The following is a 19,323-nucleotide window of genomic DNA, read 5'->3' as shown; positions in this document are numbered from 1 at the left end:
TTAGTTGATACACTGCTTACTTAGTATATACAAAGTATATACTTTGTACATAAACACTGCCAATCCCAGTGCTCTAACTCAGGACGCCGAGGCAGGAGGATCTAAGGATCATCCTTGACTAGAGTAAATTGGAGACCACCCTGGAATAGACTGCCCCCACATACACACAGAAAGTAAAAGTACGGGGTTTGAGATGGTCTCTTAGACAGCGTAGCTAGCTAATGTAACATGGATGGGATTCTGACCTCATAATCTATTGCAATAGGATAACTGCACTGATATTTTCAGATTAACTCCTCTAAGTCATCACCTGGAGGCTGTGTCAATAAATATTTGGATGGGCTGTTGAGATGGCTGAGCAGAACAGAGCACCTGCCTCCCAAGCCGGATGACCTGAGTCCAATTCCTAGAACCTACATAAAACTCGAAGGAGAGCCAACTCCTAAAATTTGTCCTCTGACTCGCACATACACGCTTAATACAAATATATAAATACTTGTAGACTGGTCAGTCAGACCCTCCAGATGCATTGTAAGAGAAGTGATCTCAGATTGAGGAAGGGCAGTCAATGTGAAGTTTGGTGAGGGCAGCATTCCAGTGTGGTTGGAACTAGAGACGAGAGCTTACATTCCCAACTCTTGGCTATTGACCTAAAAAATTTTCCCCACTGGAATTAAATATCAAATTAGAGAAAAGAAAATTGCAAATGTAGCCTGTAAGGCAGAAGGTTAACAAAGGATAGAATTACGAAAGGAGTGGCCTCTACAACTTGCCCGGGGTCTTAGTTTTACAGTTAAATTTTACTGGCAAAAAAGACCCCTGAGGCTTAGAATTGTATGCATCCTCAGTTATTCATATAACTGGTCACACACACACACACACACACACACACACACACACACACACACACAGAGAGAGAAAAGTAAGTGTATGAAATACTAGTTGTATCTTTTCTAAATTATGCAATTCAGACTTTGAACAACAACAAAAAAAGTGTTTTTCTGAATCGTATCCTCATGCCTCTTCAGTTTCATTTCGAATGAAAGACACCCTCCCTAATTTTAATAGTGCATGTTCTGGACAAAAAGTACCCCTCATAGCATCAGACTTTGTTTGCACAGCTTCACCTAAAGGTCAAACTCCAAGGCTGCATCTCCTGAGCATCAGCCTTGGCTATCAGCAAAGATGAAAAGATGCCACTGTCTCATGGTAGGGAGCAAATCTTTCCCTGAGCTCACAATGAATGGAACAACCATCAACACCATGATCAAATGACTGAAACATCAGGTGGCCTTGGAGACCAAAGGACAGAGCTACTTAAAGCCAATGAAATGACAGCATCAGGAGTAAAGCCTCAGTCATTTCCATGTGCACAGTCAAGTAACCCTGCACACGACTTGTGTTTTACAGACAGATGCACAGGTGTGTGTGAGAATACACACACGGACACACTATAAAACACAGAATAGGAGTAAACATATATTGTTAAGAGAAATCACTTGGTACAAATAGGATCTATGACAAAAAAAAAGCCCTACATGTATCCATCTGTTATCCAAATTATATATATAAATTGAAGAAAGTATCTAAGCTACATATGCCTCCTCTAAACCTTCATCTTATTTGTTTGCTCTTTGAACATGTTGAACGAAACTGAAAAATCTTATTTTTTTCCACATAAAGCCCCCCCCCCCCCACCAAGCTTAAGAGAGCTGACTCGGTGGCTAAGAGCACTTGCCATTCTCCCAGAGGACCTCGGTTTAACGCCCGGCACTCCATGACAGTCCATAACTGTCTGTAACTCTAGTTCCAGGAGAACCTGATGTCCTCTTTTGGCTATCAGCAAAGATGAAAAGATGCCACTGTCTCATGGCAGGGAACCAGGGTACCAGGCACACAAGTGGTGCATACATGCACACATGCAGGAAAAACAACCAGACTAATAAAATAAGAAAAAAATAATGATCTCCTTTAAAAATTCCAAGGCTGAGGCTGTGGGATAAGAATACTGTGAAACATGTCAGAATTATGAAAAACTGTGGCCCATGTATGGAAGCCAGCGGCCTGTCTGCACATGGTGCCCTAAAACAAATTCCCATACAGAAGAGTATGAAGAAGAGTTCACGACAGGAGAATCAGCAGCGCCGAAAGCATTTGCCATGGGCTGGGTATTGTTCTAAGTCCTTTGAAATATTAACTTAGTCCTAAGAGCAACCACAGAGGTTAATGTAACCATTCAACTCCCACTTTAAAAACAAGCTAACTGCAAGAAGACGTCATTTGCCCAAAAGTGTACATACAGCTGGTGTGTGGTAGACCTGGAGCTCACACAGAAACGTGTCCCATGGCCTGGGCTCACTCTCATCGCCACGTGCTGCTTTCCAAGGGAGCAATAGTTCAATACAGCCTAGAAGGGTTATGTTTTAACGAACGTTCTCTTTGAGCCCTTAAGTAGGCATAGGGACAAATAAAGTACTGATCACTCCTGTACTACAGACCAGCGATCCATGCAATATGAAGAAACATTGTCTAAGGCCAGCTCATAATAGCTAAAACGTGCTGGGCAGACAGCCGCCCTGTGCTGCATGGACCTCTGAGACCAACACAATCAGCCATCGCTGTCACTCTGTGTTCTTTCTGTGTCTGTGTACACAGACACTCTCCCCTCGGCGCCTGCCATTCCTATCACAGCCACTTGGTAAATTATGTATTTAATTACAGAGCAATCCACAGACGAACAATAGCAAGGATAGCTGACACTTATCTGGTGTTGGCAAAGTGACAGGCACCGTTCTAAGTGCTCAATAAGTATTAACTCAGAGAAATCCTCCAGCAACGCTGTGGGGCTAAAGACTATATTCTCATTTTAAAGATCTGAATGGCGAGAGACGAGAGAGAGAGAGAGAGAGAGAGAGAGAGAGAGAGAGAGAGAGAGAGAGAGAGAGTGAAGCAACTCACCCAAGATCACATTATTCATAATCTTGGCAGAGCCCAGACTCAAACCTACAAAATAGGACTCTAGAGACCCGTGTTGTACTTGACTGGCAGTCTGCTTTTAGACTCGCGGCTTCTCCTGCAGGATGTTGTGTTTAGAGCATGAACCACGTAAATATCCACAGAACATAGGGCTGATTTGAAAAGGCTAATTTAGTATACAGATGTATACAAAACTGAATAATCGAAGTAGCTCTACTCGATAGACGGTCGTCGACTTTGCTGTTGGCTACATCATACTGTCTAGACTGCAGTGGCTAAGCAAGGGGGTCACTATTTTACTGCTTTAAGGGAAGCGCTGTTATCTTTTTCACCTATGTGCCCTAGTGTGTCCTACCCAAAGACAAGCAGGCCCCTTCATCATCCCACCCGTGGCAGAGGACCCAGAATGAAGCAGATGCTGAATACGTCATCCTCGCCTACCCCTCTGGGATGACTCACATAGATGCTCTCGACACCAGCTCAGAGTAAATGTGATTAGCTATTTCTCTCATTTCTGTGTCTTTGTTTTTTCCCTGGGCCCCACTTCCTGGGAACATGTCAACACCAAGATCCCTCTAAGGCTACAGGGCAGAAACCTAAGTCACCTATGACTCACCCTAACCCTTTCCTCACACACACAATCCCGTGTGAATTCTGCAGCCTATTTCTCTAATCCAAAAACAACAACAAAAACAAAACAACAACAACAAAAACAACTTTATTTGCCATCTATGTCACACACCTGCTCTGCAGACAACACTCTGTGCACCTCTCCCCTGCTCTGCAGACAACACTCTGTGCACCCCTTCCCTGCTCTGCAGACAACCCTCTGTGCACCTCTCCCCTGCTCTAGCAACCTCAGCCATGAACCATTATTCTCTCCTTTGATTCTTCAACCATCACATCCCTCTTCCCTCCAACCCTGCTTCCCAGTCACCCCACAGTGCTCAGTTCCTGGGTCCTTTTCCTCCAGCGGCTTGTGGCATAAGGTATCAATGCTTAGCCCTATCTTTAGCTCTTGCAAACCCTGAATAGCCCCAGTGGATTCATCAGCAGGACAACTGGTCACAAGGGATGCCCCTGGTTTGTCTGTGCTCTATAGACCTGAAACAGCAAGAGTTGGTCTTTTGTATAAAGATTTATTTTTCTTATTAGTTTTTAAACTGAGTGCCTATGTCTGTGTTGGGGGGGGAGGGGGTTGGCATGTGTACATAGATGCAGTGCCCGTGAGGGCCAGAAGAGGGTCCCCTAGAGCTGGAAGTGGTTTTGAGTCACCTCATACAAGTGCTAGGAACCGAACTCTCCAGTCCTCTGCGAGAGCAGTACACGCCCTTAACCACTGAGCCATCTCTTCAGCCCCCACTAGTTAGTCTCTTAATCCAGCCCAAATAGTTTCCTTGGCACCAATGCATTACATATCCCTTCTGATTAACCTGCCGGCATTTTGTAGACTTTCAAACTCTATTCTTACACAACCTTGGAGGACAGAGGCCACGTCAAGTTCTCTCTGAATGCCCCAGTCTAGCACTATTAAGTTTCTCCTTCAGTAAAAACCCTGAAATGAAGGAGCAAATCAAGTGTGTGCCTTGTGCTATAGTTTCCAGATCCTTCAACTGCAAGTCACGTAACTGAATGTGGGTACCGTGGCAAATTAATAAACAGTAAAAGGTGTCTGAATGCACAACTGACAGAAACTGATTTTAAAAATCCGAACTTAGCCGGGCGGTGGTGGTGCACATCTTTAATCCCAGCACTCGGGAGGCAGAGGCAGGCAGATCTCTGTGAGTTCAAGGCCAGCCTGGTCTACTAAGCGAGTTCTAGGACAGCTAAGGCTACACAGAGAAACCATCTCAACAAACAAACAAACACAAAGCAAACAAAAATCTAAAACGTACACTGTGGTTGGTTGCATGAAAGTGGTTCCCATGGGCCCGCAGGGACTGACGTTATTAGGAGGCGTGGCCTGCATGGAGGAAGGTGTCAGAGGGTTTGAGGGTTCAGAAGCTAAGCCAGGCCCACTTTTTCTTCCTGCTGCTTTTAGGTCTGGATGAAGAAAAGTGCCAGTGAGTGGAGAAAGTTTAAGGCCCAGCTACTGTGTGGATCATGTCTTCCAGTGTGTGTGTGATTTTGTACCCTGTCGGGCACTATAAGAAGTGCAGCTTAGTGGGAGGTTTGGGGTCAGTGGGTATATGTTCTTCAAGGGGATCATCGGACCCTGTCTTATCTTCTTTGTCTTGTTTTCCTTCTGGTCCCAAGGTGAGGTGTTGCTTCACCACAGACTCCTCAGCAACTGGTGACAATAGGGAACCTCCAAAGCTGTCAAACGAGACCGCTTTCCTTAGAAGGTGACTACATCAGATATCTAGTATAGTAGCAGAAAACAATGATAAACCTAACAGCCCAATCTGATTTCAACAGAGCACGACCCCTAATAGGCACTAATGACAGTGACCCTTTGGGGTGACATACAAGGTTGCTCACCCCATCATAGGCATAGCCAGGGACATTTTACTGGGGAATTTCTTACAGCCGCTTCATTTGTCTCCTTTTTACACTTCACTGTTTTTGTTGGACAAGAAGCACTCTCCACAACTAGTCACCAGCCTGTACCCTGAGGAGAGGTGGCTGGATGGGTGGACACTGCCTCCTGTGTGCACGAAGGTCAGCCACATTCCCGGGCCTGGCTTCTGTGGCCAGAGCCCAGGAGGCTAACTCTGTGGCTCCAGTGTTTCAGTTAGCTCTGAGATGGATGAGTCCTATGCTGCAGCAGACCAGGTTTCTTAACTTTTTATTTTTAGTCATAGAACCTTTAGAGGAGCTAAAGAAAGTTATCGAAGCCCACAGCACGGCTTGGTAGGTGAGGACACTTGCAGGTAAGCCCAGTGGACCTTGGTTTGATTCCCCAGGACCCATGTAGTGGAAGGAGAGAAGCAACTCCCACCTCAGCATTTCTGGAACATGTGCATGTGCACACCCTCATATGGGCATACACACACACATACTTCATATACACACATACCCCATACACGCATACTGTACACATACACTATACACACACATACTCCATATACACACATACACTATATACACACATGCACGCACACACCATACACACATACACCATATGTATACATACCACACACACAAATAAATATATTCCATGTATACACATACCCCATACACACATACTATTACACACATGCACACACACACACACACACAAATGTAAAAAATAAAATTATAATGTCCTGTACCAGGAAAGTTAACAAACTTAGATAGCCCCAAGTTTTGTGTATAGTTTTAGGGGTCCAGAGTTCACCGGATAGAGAACTCTTACATTTGTCATGTTACTTTGCTGTGCTTTGAAAGTCTGTAAGCTGAATGGGTCTCCTAGTATTAACTCCCCATCCCCAGTTCTATTTGGTTCTTTTGCTTTCTGGGAGTCCTCCAAAGGATGTTTTCACCATGACTCATCCCCAAACTACCAGCTCCTATAATGAAACCCCAAACCCCCAATATGGCTGAAATGTCCATGATGAATTCAGAGTCCTTTTAACAAGAATTAATGACTATATAGATGACTCAAGTATGCTGGTAAGCTGACTTGAGTATGCTGGTAAGCTAAGAAAGCCTATTCCCTGACAAGACAGTCTCCAAAGTGAGCCAAACAGTACATCGGAGGAGGAAGTCCAAAAACAGAGGGGAAAAAAAATCAGCAAGGAAATCCATGTACTGAAAATAAACTGAGCAGAAGTTCCCTAAGTGAAAAAAGGTCAACCGGTCAAATAAAAACTACTTCAAAAAGTATCAGCACCAGACAAGCCTACACAGAAGAAGGAATTTCAGCGGTGGAGGAGATGTAGAAACAATGTGTCCAGACATAGCCGAAGGAAGACAACTGATGAACGGAACAGGAAGGAGCCCCAGAGCTTTGGAAATCTGCTTTGTGAACAATCTTTTCACTGAGGATCTGTTTTCAGAGGACCGGTGTGCCCTGGCCTTCTGGTCTTCTGGGCTCCATCTGAGGCCCTGGGAGGGGGGGGGGGGAGTTGACTCCAGGCAGCAAGCCAAGGCCCAGCTGAAACTCTGCTTCATTCAGGCCGCTCTTCCTGACTCCTCAGGGAGTGCGCTCTCTTTCCTGGAAACTCCTACAGTTTAATTTCCTCTTGGAACACTGCTCAAATTCTGCCTAATACGGTATTAGGAGTTCCTCCTGTGTTTCATAAGTATCTAAGCTCAAGTCTGGCACACAGTAGGTGTGCGGAACCTACATGTGGAGCTGGAGCAAAGTTAGTCTACTGAATTCATTAGACCATCTCCAGTTTGGGTATCCTGAACAGCAAACTACACGTGGGAGACACACACCCGTTTCTCCTTTTCCACTATTCCTGTGTGTGTCACCCGTCTATCTCACTCACATTTCAGCGCTCTCTCCCTCCCTTCCTGGACGTCCCTTGTCCGTTCTATTTTTTTCCGTATGTCATCCTGGCACCTAAAAAGTGTGCTATGATATTGATTTGAAAATGAGCCATAAAGCATTAGCAGCATACCTACTTCCCTTTGGCACGGCGTTTGATCCTGCAAATGAAAGCTGCCATCGGGAGCTAACACAGGTGAAGCCCTGCCTCTGTAGTGTGTGCGTGAGGAGAACAGAGCAATTGCCTCCACGAGTTTACCCTGCAGGTCAGAGACAGGGGCTCCATCTCTTAGCATCTTCTTTTCTTGACAACTGGCTATGCAATTCAATATAAATATTCATCAGACATCTTCAAAGTGCCAAACATAAAGCTAATTGCAAGACACAGACTGGAACTTGCCCTCACTCAGCTCAAAATATAGAAGTGACCCCAACAGCTACATGAGTAATTGAAAAATACAAGGATAACTAATAATCTCCAGGCAAATAAAAAGTATTATGTTTACAGTTCATTTCTGTCCCCTAAACAACTATAATCTGGGGCACATCCTCTGGGCCGAGCTGATGCATTAAAAAACAAACTAACAAAAACTAAACAACCCACTAATAAGCTAAGTACCTGCTAAATTTCATGGGCTGCTAAACTGAATGACCAAGAAGATGGCTCAGTGAGTAACGGCAGTTTCAGTTAAATCCAATTCCTGGAGCTGACATGGTGGAAAGAGAGAACCAACTCCTGCAAAGTTTCTTCTGAGCCGGGGGTGGTGGCGCACGCCTTTAATCCCAGCACTCGGGAGGCAGAGGCAGGCGGATCTCTGTGAGTTCTAGGCCAGGCTGGACCGACAGCCTCCAAAACAATACAGAGAAACCCTGTCTCGTAAAACAAAAATAAAAAAAGTTTCTTCTGACCTCTACATGTTCATGGTGTATGCACACTCATGTGCCCCCCAATAAATAAAGTAAGGTATAAAAAATCCCCTACAAAGTCTTACTGATACCCTTGTCCTCTTGGAGATCTCAGTTGTAAATAACAGAGCAACAGAGCTAAGAACTTCCTGGCTATCAGCGAGACCCCGAGACACAATGAAATCTATCAAACTTAATCCTCAAGAGAAAACATGAAAAGTCATTCTCACCTCTTTTTGCACTCAGAGAAGCCGGGCTGGGAGAGTTAAATGACCCTCCCAAGGCAGTCAGTGGTAACGTAGAATTTGGAACAGGTGTGAATAACTTCCACTAGGGTTGGCACATGCACAACGTTTTTATGAGTTGTGTACTGCACATTTCTAATCCTCCCCTCCTGATACATTCTTGGAGAGCAATGGACTTTTTTTCTTCATATTTATCCAGGACCTTGAATATGAACATGAGAGCCACTGGACACATGAAATGAAGAGTGTGTAGCATAGTAATACTAGGTAAAGGGATCCAGACACCAAGACATCACTTCACAGCATGGTTGTCAGCATCCACGACGGCCTCCGGTGACTGAACCTCCTGCTGGACACCTTCTTGTGCAATTCCCTACCACGATGAATCACTGCTAAGCTGTGTGGGCGGCTGAGTCTCTTACCTGGCTGTGTCCGGATAGGTAACTGACAGGAGATCTCTCACTTGTGGGAGAGGGCAGCATTCCCATTGGGAGACCCATATAAAGGGCTACCAGTTCACCACCAATGACCTGTCGACTACTCTAGAGAGCTGCTTTTAGGGTAGAGTGTCTAACCCTGAGAATGTCTTGGCCAGCACCTGATTCTGATCTCATGATATATTATGAACCAAAACCACACAAGTATCACAAGGGTATAAATAGTCATTCTGAGACATTAATTTTGGGGTGGGGTATTTGTTATACACTATAAGTGGCTAATGCAAAAGACACTGAAGATTAATCCCACAAATGAAGAAGGGTTAGAGGTAGAGGTTTCAAAGGAATTATTGAGACAAATAAAGATACAGCAATAAGAAGAACATGAGGAGCCTTGCATGAAGGCAAGTGGGTCCCCACAAAGAGTCTCAGAATTAGAAGAAATCTTAACAGTCATTTTGTCCAGCCACTCACCAAAGGCCCATTTAAAATATAATAAGATTAATTTAGGGCTTACATGATTTAACCTGAAACCCGGACAACTGACTTACTTGAGCTGGTCTGCACACAGTGAGGAATGGGGGGACAGCAACTCCCCATCATCCGTGTTTACTTCCCATGGTTCAGTTACCTATGGTCAATCAGTCTGACCACATTACATGGCAAGTTAGAGAAATAAGCAATTCATACATTTCAAATAACGTGTGCTGTACATGTTGCTATAGCAATTCACCATCTGTGATGAGGTTGGGGAGAAAACAGTACTAGTCACAGCAGAGAGCATATTCTGCATCTCATCTGAGGGCAATTCTGAGATGAACTGCAGGAGGGGGCAGGCACTGGGAGCAGAACGTGATTTGCTGAGATGCTATGCAGTAGATGTTGCTCTGAGCTTTTTAAACGCCTCATTTTACCTGCAAAACACCATGATGTCCTCAAATTAGCTCCGTTCCCTTTTCCTTCTCTCCGGGAGGCGTTACACCTCATCCTACTGGTGTAAGGCAGGAATAACCGACAGACCCCGGGGGAGGGCTAAGTCCTCATGCTCCTGAGCTCCCCCACAAAAGAAGGAAAATCAGATCATCTGGGTGAGGCTCCAGCTATGGAGAACCCACTACCAGATTCACAGCGTCCCTTCCACCAAGCAAGCACACACACACACTTCCCCTGTTTAGATTAGAGTTACCCTTCAAGCAAGAATGTACCCTCGGGGAGAATGGGAATTCTTCACACCCACAACATTCTGTGTCCTGAGAGAAAGATGTGTTACTGGTACCCAAGCTAATTTTTTTAGAAGCTAGTAATGAATTCCCCAGGAGGAGTGACCCCTTCCTTATGCATGTGGGTATAGGCATTGACCTTTAACCACAGGGAAGTATGAGGCCATGCATTATGTGGGGAGCAGCCTGTAAAAGATATTGCCACACACACATGGCATGTAAGGGATGGCAGAAGGGGGCTCAGAACAAAACCTAAAGAGATCAATTTAGTGGCTACACCTCACTGTGTCATCCTCCTGTGGGGGAAAATAATACGCGGGAATGAAAACAAGGTCTTTAAAGTTTACTCAAAGTACTTAAAATAGTTGGCTGTCCCTCTAAGAAGATAAAACAATTCGTGTGTGTGTGTGTGTGTGTGCACATGTGTGTGTATGAATGCATGCACACGTGGAGAACTGGGAAGGTGGAAAACACAGCAAACATTTTGCAGGAAAAATGACGTGTTTAAAAGGCTTGTAGAGTAACGGTCAAGATGCCTTATCATCTCTGGAATTAGAAAAGCCCGTCCTTCAACAATGCCAAGCAGCAGCATTGGTGATTGAGAATAGGCACAAAAGGGTTACCAACAAGAGAGTCCAAAACATTCACCAAGATCCCACACAGATGGGGCCAGTGGAACATGCTAGAAAATGGCTAAGAGGATGGCCCCCAGAGGTTTCTCTAGATAAGAATTATCATAGCAACCCTTTGTCGGGAAAATGATACTATCCCATAAAACAGCAGGCTTCCCGCACTGCTGGGTGTCATCAGCTCGATTGCACATAGCTGCTCGGCTGCCCTAGGCCCAAGTCAAAGGCAGCAAGATGATTCAGTGACAGCAAGTTCCCCGAGATGCAGCCTAGCGGAGGAAAGTACATGCTGCTCCTCTTGGCATTTACAACCTTAGCGCCAGGCAGCGGGCAGGTGGCTGATGTGGATGCTAACAATAACAGAGCCCACACCCGTCTCCTCAACAAGCTACAGTCAAAGGCTTTCAGGCCCCCGGGGTTCTTCTGCTCTCGGTTTTTACCGTCATTGAAGCCATCGCTGGCAGCCACATGGGTGAATGGTGACTGAGCCCGGGGCTCCTCGCTCAGGGAGTAGCTGTGTTCAGCCTGGATGAGAGGCGCTGGTGATGTTGGAGATGGCTCCGCCTCCATGGACACAGTCTTCTCGGAGAGGAAAGGGTCGTTCAGGAGCTGTCCCAAGACGTTCTGGGAAAACTCGTCCAGGAGTTCTGAGAAGTGCTGTAAGAAGCAGAGGAGGAAGAGCTCAGGTTCTCTTACTCTCAACCCGGACACTCAGCACACACACCTCAAGGCAAAGAGATGCCCGTGTAGTCTCTTGCAATGTCCGCCTGTCTAGTTCTGTCCATCAAACCTCGGCAGGGGGGCTGGAGAGAAGGCAAGTGCTGATGGTACAGGCATGAGGACCTGACTTTGATCCCCAGTGCACACATGAAAAGACAGGCACGTGTCTGTGACGCCAGTGCTGGGGAGTCAGAGACAGGTGGACTCCAAGGGCTTGCTGACCAGTCAGGCCTAATTGAGGAGCCCCGGGTCCCTGTAAGAGACACTGCCCCAAAGGCACGGTGAATAGGCCCTGAGAGCACTAGGGTTGACCTCTAGCCTGTGAGTCTGTGCGCACATGTGCGCAGACACACACACACACACACACACACACATGCATGCACACACGCACGCACGCACACAAAAATATTTTAAAAAGTAGCTTAAACGAATCATAACTTATTATTCCTTGACACTTTGCGGGCTGTCTGAGAGAGGAGCTGACTTAACTGAGGTGCCACGCTACAGTCACACTGAACTGCATGCTTGGCTAGGGGCCAGACTCAGGCAGCTGGACCCCTGGGTCCTCATTCAAGGAAGCTGGCGGAGTGGTAGAAATCTTCCCCGAAGAACAAAAGGAAAGCTAGAACCATACACCATTGTCACACAACATCCTTGTCTCCATGGACGCTCTAGTCAAGGCAAGTGACAAATCCAGCCCAGGCTCACAGTGTGGCATAACACAACTCTACTTACTGGGACTGAAAAAACAAACAAAGAAAATGACAAAATCCACTTGCAGATGAGTGTGCATGGATGCTGTGATTCCCCGAGGGCCACTGTTGGAATGGTCAGCCACATTCGGTACGACCAACATCTCTAAAAAGGCTGTCCTCTATTTCCACAGAGTAAGAGGATGCCTACAGCGAGGTGCCCAATTCAAAAGTAACAGGGGCAGTGCTATAATCCCAATCTAGAATGTCCCCCAGAAGTCTATGTGTTAGTTTTGGTCCTCCTCCATGTTGCTGTTGAGAGGTAATAGAACCTTTCTGAGGTGGGGCCTAGAAGGAGGTCTTCAGGTCACCCAGGACCCTGGGATTCTTTTCTCTTTTTCACTTTTCAGCCACGAAATGAGCAGCCGCCCTGTTCTGCCATGCACCCACATATCAAGGTAGGCTGGCTTGCCCAGAGCAACAGCGTCAGCATGAAGCAATTGGGCAAGGAGATCAATTATGCAAAGTGACCAGTTACACAAAGGAACCTCCACAACATAAGCCAAAGGAAACCTTCTCTTTTTGCATGTTAATCATATCAGGCATGCATTGTAGTAACTGTAAGCAGCTAACAGCCCACTTCTCTCTGCTCTCTCCACTGGATTTTTGTTTCTTTTCCATTTACTCTCGTAAACCATTTTCCACCTTCCATCTCTAGTTCTGCAAACTTCTCAGTCCCTGCCAAGCCATGGACAAGCTATAGGAGTAGTCTGTATGTCATATCTGGGGTTACTACATCCCCCTGTCCACCCTCCCACACTGAAGGAGATGAAGCCCCATTAACCCTCAATCCATCAGACGGGTGTAACGGTGCTACAAGGATCTGCAGGACAACACTTATCAGGGCACTGTTGGTATGTTGGACTAGACACATTTTGAGGAGAGGTTGTAGCAGCAGCATGTGTGCATGTGTGGGGGGGCTTGGTCTGTATGGTATGGAATGTTTAACAGCATCTTGGACCAATACCCCCTAGAAGTCAGACACCCTGCCCCCAAATTGGGTGTGAAACCAAAAATGTCTCCCCGAACTGCCAAATGTAAAAAGTATCTCCACACTGAAGCTAACCTCACCACCTATAATTCTATACTCACTTCTGTTTCAGCAGGAAGCTGGATACACCTCCATTCACCACTCTGTTGCCTGTACGACTTTTGCCCTCAGACTGTGACATAATCCTCGGAGGTTTAGACGTGTTCAAGATAAGAAGAAAATCCAGTCATTGCAGCTAATGTCAAACTTTAGGAAGACATGAAATAAACATGAAGACAAAAAAGACCCATGCCTCCCTAAGGCATGGCCACTTAGGATAGGGTGTCCTAAACTTCTCCACACACAGACATTATCTGGAGGGACTGAAGAGGGAGACTCTGAATCACATGTATGCATGGGGCCCAAGAACCTTCCTTTGTTACCAGCTGAATCAACAGAGGATCAGGGCAGCTGTGAGACTAAGATTTGAACCAGATTTTCTGTTACACAGTAAGCAAAGGTCAGTTTATGGTCCCCTAAGCAGCCTACACTTCCGGCCTGATGGGACTGATGGACAGTGACTATTATGAGGTGTTTGATGGGATTACCTTTGAGAACAAAATCACAGTAACAGAAAGGGAAGCAAATAATGCAAACCCTAAGATTCAAAAGCAAGAACTGATCACAGTCTGCCCATTTCCAAACCACAATTCTGACCCGAGCTACAAGATCAATGCTGGCCGGATAGGCTGGCTTTACTAAGCCTCTGGAATCCCGTCCCATCCGGAGGCAAGGCGAAGCTGCCTAGGCTGGCCTGCTCTGCTGACACCCTGTTTTCTTTCTCCAGAGAAGCACTAATGAATGTTTTCATGAACATCCCCTCGATAACCAATAATAAACCCCCTGGCTCTATTCGCCTTCCTCAGGCTCCCCCTACTTTGGATGATACAGTAATTATCATGTTATGAAACAATTTAGCCCTAATGACAGGCAGCCCTGAAAATTCACAATTGTTAAATCATAACCTCCCCCTCTGGAGAAAAGGAGCTCCCCAGAAGCAAAGGCTAACAGTGCCTAGCCACCCACCTTGGAGTTAACAAAGGTAACCACTGAGTAGGTTTGGGGACTAAAGAGATGGCGCCCAATCTGTCCCACCAGATGCCATGACTCAGACCAGCAAAGGGGGTGCTGGCTGGGTCTACTCGGCAGCTATGGTCTTGGGGACTCAGCAGACAGGTCAAGCTCCTATTGCTGGTAAAGAGCTCAGGCCTGCACCAGCCCATCATTAATGCCAGCCAGATAAAAAAGCATTATGTTTGGGTGGTCCAAAACCAGAGAAAAGAACCAAGGGTTATACAAATGTAGTTTAATTGTTTTAGAGATGATAGCATTGCATTTTACCACCCTGCCTATTAATCTAGCTTTGCTAATTTACTTTCATAGCCTACTCCATATGCAATGATCACAGTAATCTTGTGAAGTTGCCTAGCAACCCGCAGTCCAATATCTCTGTCATCTATCACAAGCCCTTGTACTAGGGTCCTCTTATTTCTAATTGATGGGACTTTCCCTACCTTGTTTCTCCCAAGAAATAGACATTTGAGCCTCACCATTGAGCTCCATGGCAAGTTCTTCGAAACAGCTTAGGTGGTATGGTAGGCTTGCCTGGTAAGCTGAGTGACCTATCAGATACTCTCCTACAGGAGAGACATACCTCTGGGTCAATGAGAACACTGTAGATTATGATACGTAAGTACCTTGTCCAGCGTTATGCTATTGATGAAGGACAGAACTGAAGTCCCATGCCAAGCCTAAGGGTTTCCACATCCTGTGCCCTTTCTACTACAGCATGCGGCCTCATTGGAGTCTGCCTCTAATGCTACGCAGACACTGCTGAGCACACAGTCTTCCACATGAAAACTGTACAAACGCACTAAGAGAATGTTCAGTGGAGAGGTACCTATGCCTTCTATGATCCACCAGCAAAGAAGGTGGAGGTATTTCTGGTTCCTAGTATGTATCCCTGCTACAGGGTCCAGAGTCATCTGAGCTGGAACTGGGTTAGACCCTACCTCACGACACAAAGTGTTTCATCCAGCTCAGTGAGGACACTGGGTAGCTTCATTTAAACATAGATGAATGGCATCAAGAGCAATAACAAAGACCCACCAAGGGAAAACTGTTTTTTGTTTGTTTTGGTTTTGGTTTTTGTTTTCTGGTCAAGAGGATGAAACCTCTGGCCTGGGAAGAGACCTAAGCTTCCAGTTGGGCAGGTCAATGACAAGCCTAGGAGCCCAACCCTAGGAATGCAGTCTCACCTTAAGTCATGCTGAAGAGATAGAGTAATGATCCCTTTAAAGAGACAATGTACTTACCACTCCTTCCCAGGAGCCTACCCCCTGACTAGCACAGCATCTTATGGGCTGCAGTGCTATGGCTTCTGAAATCATCCCACTTCTCTGACTTACTCAGAAAAACATCATATTTCCTGTTCTTCTTCCTACCTCTGCTCTGAGCATGCTTCCTCTGGCACTTAGGGCCTCCTCACTCTTTCTCAAAAGTTCTCCCTCCAACGTTATGTTGTCTGTCTACCACATAGCTGGCTGAGCTCCATGCCAGCTTCACTCAAACAGCATGGCTTTTTTCCCTTCTCCAGATGTGACCACCCTTGTGCCCATGACCCGAGAGCCACAGTAGTGGAGACAGGAGGATGGCTGGGCTTGTTGGCCACCAGTCTAGCTCCCAGTCTAGCTCCAGGTTCAGTGAGAGGCCCTGTCTCAAGGGAATAAGGCAGAGAATGATAGAACAAGATCCCCAATGTCCTCTCTTGTCTCAATACATGCATAGGTGTGTATATACTCTCACACACATGCACACACACACACATGCCACACACACACATGCACATATCACACACACATGCACATACACCACACACACATGCACACACACATACACCATACACACACATATACACACATGCACATACACCATACACACACATGCACACACACATACACCATACACACACACATGCCATGCGCGCGCGCGCACACACACACACACAACAAAGGTGACCTAATGCTAATAACTGTTCTAAGATCTGAAGTCATGGGGGGGTCAGGAAAAAGAAATGAGATGGGAACAAAATGAAGGCATTGTAACGAGCTCAAATAACTGGTACATAGACTTCCTACAGTCTTCCTCAAAACACCCACCCCTGAGGCCACGAATCCAATGTAGCTTATGTACAGCTCTCTGGCCAAGGCACTGGGCCAGGCGAGGGGGCTAAGCAGGAAGAGAGAAAATAACTAGTCTGGTGTACAGAGGGATCTGAAGCATGTCCTGTGGTCATGGTCCTGGGTGCTCACAGCCTAAGAAGAGAGCAGACTGGGACTGTGGAGCTGCCAACCCGCCGCTTTTGAAATCAGTTAAGTGTGTGTGTGTGTGTGTGTGTGTGTGTGTGTGTGTGTGTGTGTGTGTGTGTGTTGGAGGAATGGGGTGGTGGGGATTCCTTGAGGAATAACACACTCAGTACCTGTCCACCTCGAGGAGTAGGGTGTTAGATGCTAAGGGATGGTGGAGCAGAGAGATGTTGGACTTGGTCCATACTTGGTATCTTGCTTTGACTCAAGGACCTACTGGACAAACTCATACATGTGCTGGACCATCCTGCCTGAGACACACCCACAGCCACAGGTGCACAAACCCTACTTACCCGGGCTTGCCCACCCCTTAAGTCCATCCCACATAGAAGAGGGGTATTCCATGCACTGAGCCTAAGCACTGCCAACAAAGATAATAGTAATCACTCACAGATACTGGCAGGCCATGGTTAGTAACCTATTCAGCTAGGGCACTCTATAATTTTCTAAAATGTTGAGGCAACAGAAAATGAGACTATACAAGCTTTTTTGCCTTGGAGGAGAAGGGCGAGTGCCCTCCTCTATTGTGGGCTTGCTTTTCTTGGTCTTTTTTGTTATTTTGATTTGTTTGTTTTGGGTCCCCCCCCCGTGACCTCTACCCTGGGGTTAGTGAAGCAGCTATAGCAGATAAATCGGTTTTGACGAACCCCAGGGCCAGATCAAGAGCCCTGATCCACACTTGCTAAGCGTCCTGTTCTCTGGTCTGTGGTCTGGGAGTTAGAACTGCCTTAGCTGTGGGCCTCTGCCTGAAAAGACTGTACTTGGACAGAAAAAAAAAAAAGGAGGCTTTGTACTTCAAAGCCGAAAACTCACAGCTAGGAGCCTCACACACACAGCGAGGCACTCCCAAGGCCTGGAGCCGCCAGTGGGGAATGCGGTGGGGCAAGCTGACAAAGAAGGGTTTAGAGGACACGCCTCGAGCTGACTAGAAACAGAGGCCTCCTCCAGCTAAACAGTCCTGGGCTGGGATAGACGGTCTCCAAGGCTCTGGAGACCATCAGGATGCTCTCCCTGTCCCCTCCCCTCCCCAGAGGCCTTGGACCTGAGAGGTTCTGACTCAGGACTCTGTACACACACAACCATAAGGAAGAAGGCAACCACTGTCCAAGTTACAAGCCAAAAAGAAAAAAAAAAAAGGCTGATGAGTCAAATCCCGTTACAAGAAAATTCCAAGTGTGCCCAATTTGTTTCTGGCATTAACTTCAGGCAATTACAGATGTCTCTAAATTAAAAAATAAATAAATAAAAGAGGGCCAAGCCTTAGAGCTCTTCCATTATTAAGGGTGTTTCGGGGGAGGTTGATTTTTACATTGGTAAATGTTATTTGTTTTATTGAAATCTAACAAGCAGTTTAGCAGAAATGTCTCAAGTCCTACCCTATGACATACACACTAAAGTATGTTGTAAGCAGGTATGCTTTTCTTTGTAGATAAAACATGTAATAGAATTAATCAAACTACAAAGACACATGTGGATTCGAAGAGAGCATTTATGAATCCACACATAGGTGCATCCATGGTTTATATACAGAATTATTCTGCAGGGGAGGAACAAGGGCACACCAAGATTGAATGATAGTTAACTCCTGTACATGGCACTGTAATGCTGACACATGTCAGGGTACATTTCTCCATTCCCCCAGAATGCACAACACTTAACGGAAGTCCAACGTAAACTACTGACTCTCCTGGTAAGGGTGTGTCAGCGCCCATCAGCATGGGTCACAATGACCCAGGTGTTGGTCATGAATATAGTTGTCAGGGAAACCTCTAGTATTTCTTCTTCAATTTTGCTGCAGACCTCAAAATGTTCTTCAACATTTCTTGTCACCCTTCATTTATTTATTAATCTAAATGCAAATTTTTACAGATGCTATTTGTCTGACGTCGTGCACCATTGAGAACAGCTTTTAAACTGTGTAACTTTCCATCATTAAAATAAGAAATTATGAACTGTTAACAATTGTAGCCCAATCCTTAATGGCCCATAGCAGCTCTTCTTGAATTTGCTTTAGGGAGAACACACTGCTTCCTTTGAAGACTGTCACTCTCAGTGCACGCACACGTGTGAGCACACACACACACACACACACACACACACACGCATGCACGCACAAGTTCAATGGGGTGAACAGCCCGTTGATGGACAACAGGGCTCCAAGCGTTTCATTCAGCTAGCACAAACAAGCTGCATCTGCTTTCTGCGTGCGTCATTGGCATCTATAGCTGCCAATGAACCCGAAACATGTAACTGAGTAATTTCCGAACCCAAACTAGACTGTAGGCCTGACAAAGAGCCTCTCCTTCCATTGCCCCAGGTGTCTATCCCTCCAGTCCCCTGTGGGGCTAGCGAGAAGCTACAGTAATGTTTACCCTCCATGCCCAATGCTTGGTGCTTTGCAGAGCACCGGGAGTTTTCACCCTTGCTTCAACTCGGCTAAGCCAGAGGGTGGAGACTGGAACCCAAAGGAGCAGGGCAGGGTCCCCCCTGGCTCTAGCTTGCTTTCCAACACTTCCGTCACTGTCCCCCACTACCACATCTCTACCAGAGCGCTCGCAACTCAGACTCTTAGTTTAGGGTCTTTCTAGAGCAGCAGAATCTTGTGCGATGGAGGAGGAGAGGCCTC

The 19,323-nt window shown here is 46.2% G+C and overlaps 1 protein-coding gene across 7 annotated transcripts in view; it reads right to left on the bottom strand.

Annotated features, from left to right (window-relative positions):
* Positions 1 to 19,323, bottom strand: part of Creb3l2 (cAMP responsive element binding protein 3 like 2) — a 111,014-nt gene that overhangs the window by 34,866 nt on the left and 56,825 nt on the right. For 6 of the 7 annotated variants that reach the window (XM_005082405.4, XM_040728547.1, XM_021234286.2 and 3 more), the window contains exon 2: positions 11,271 to 11,487. In XM_005082405.4, the coding sequence (XP_005082462.2) occupies positions 11,271 to 11,487 (217 nt within the window). Of the gene's footprint in view, positions 1 to 11,270; positions 11,488 to 13,394; positions 13,417 to 19,323 lie in introns of those variants that run through there. The other variant, XM_040728548.1, reaches the window with a different exon arrangement.

Source organism: Mesocricetus auratus, unplaced genomic scaffold (genome assembly GCF_017639785.1).
Source record: "Mesocricetus auratus isolate SY011 unplaced genomic scaffold, BCM_Maur_2.0 Super-Scaffold_100019, whole genome shotgun sequence".
In the NCBI taxonomy this organism is placed as follows: domain Eukaryota; kingdom Metazoa; phylum Chordata; class Mammalia; order Rodentia; family Cricetidae; genus Mesocricetus; species Mesocricetus auratus.
Note: the sequence above shows the minus strand (reverse complement) of the source record. Positions and strands in the feature narration are given on the sequence as shown.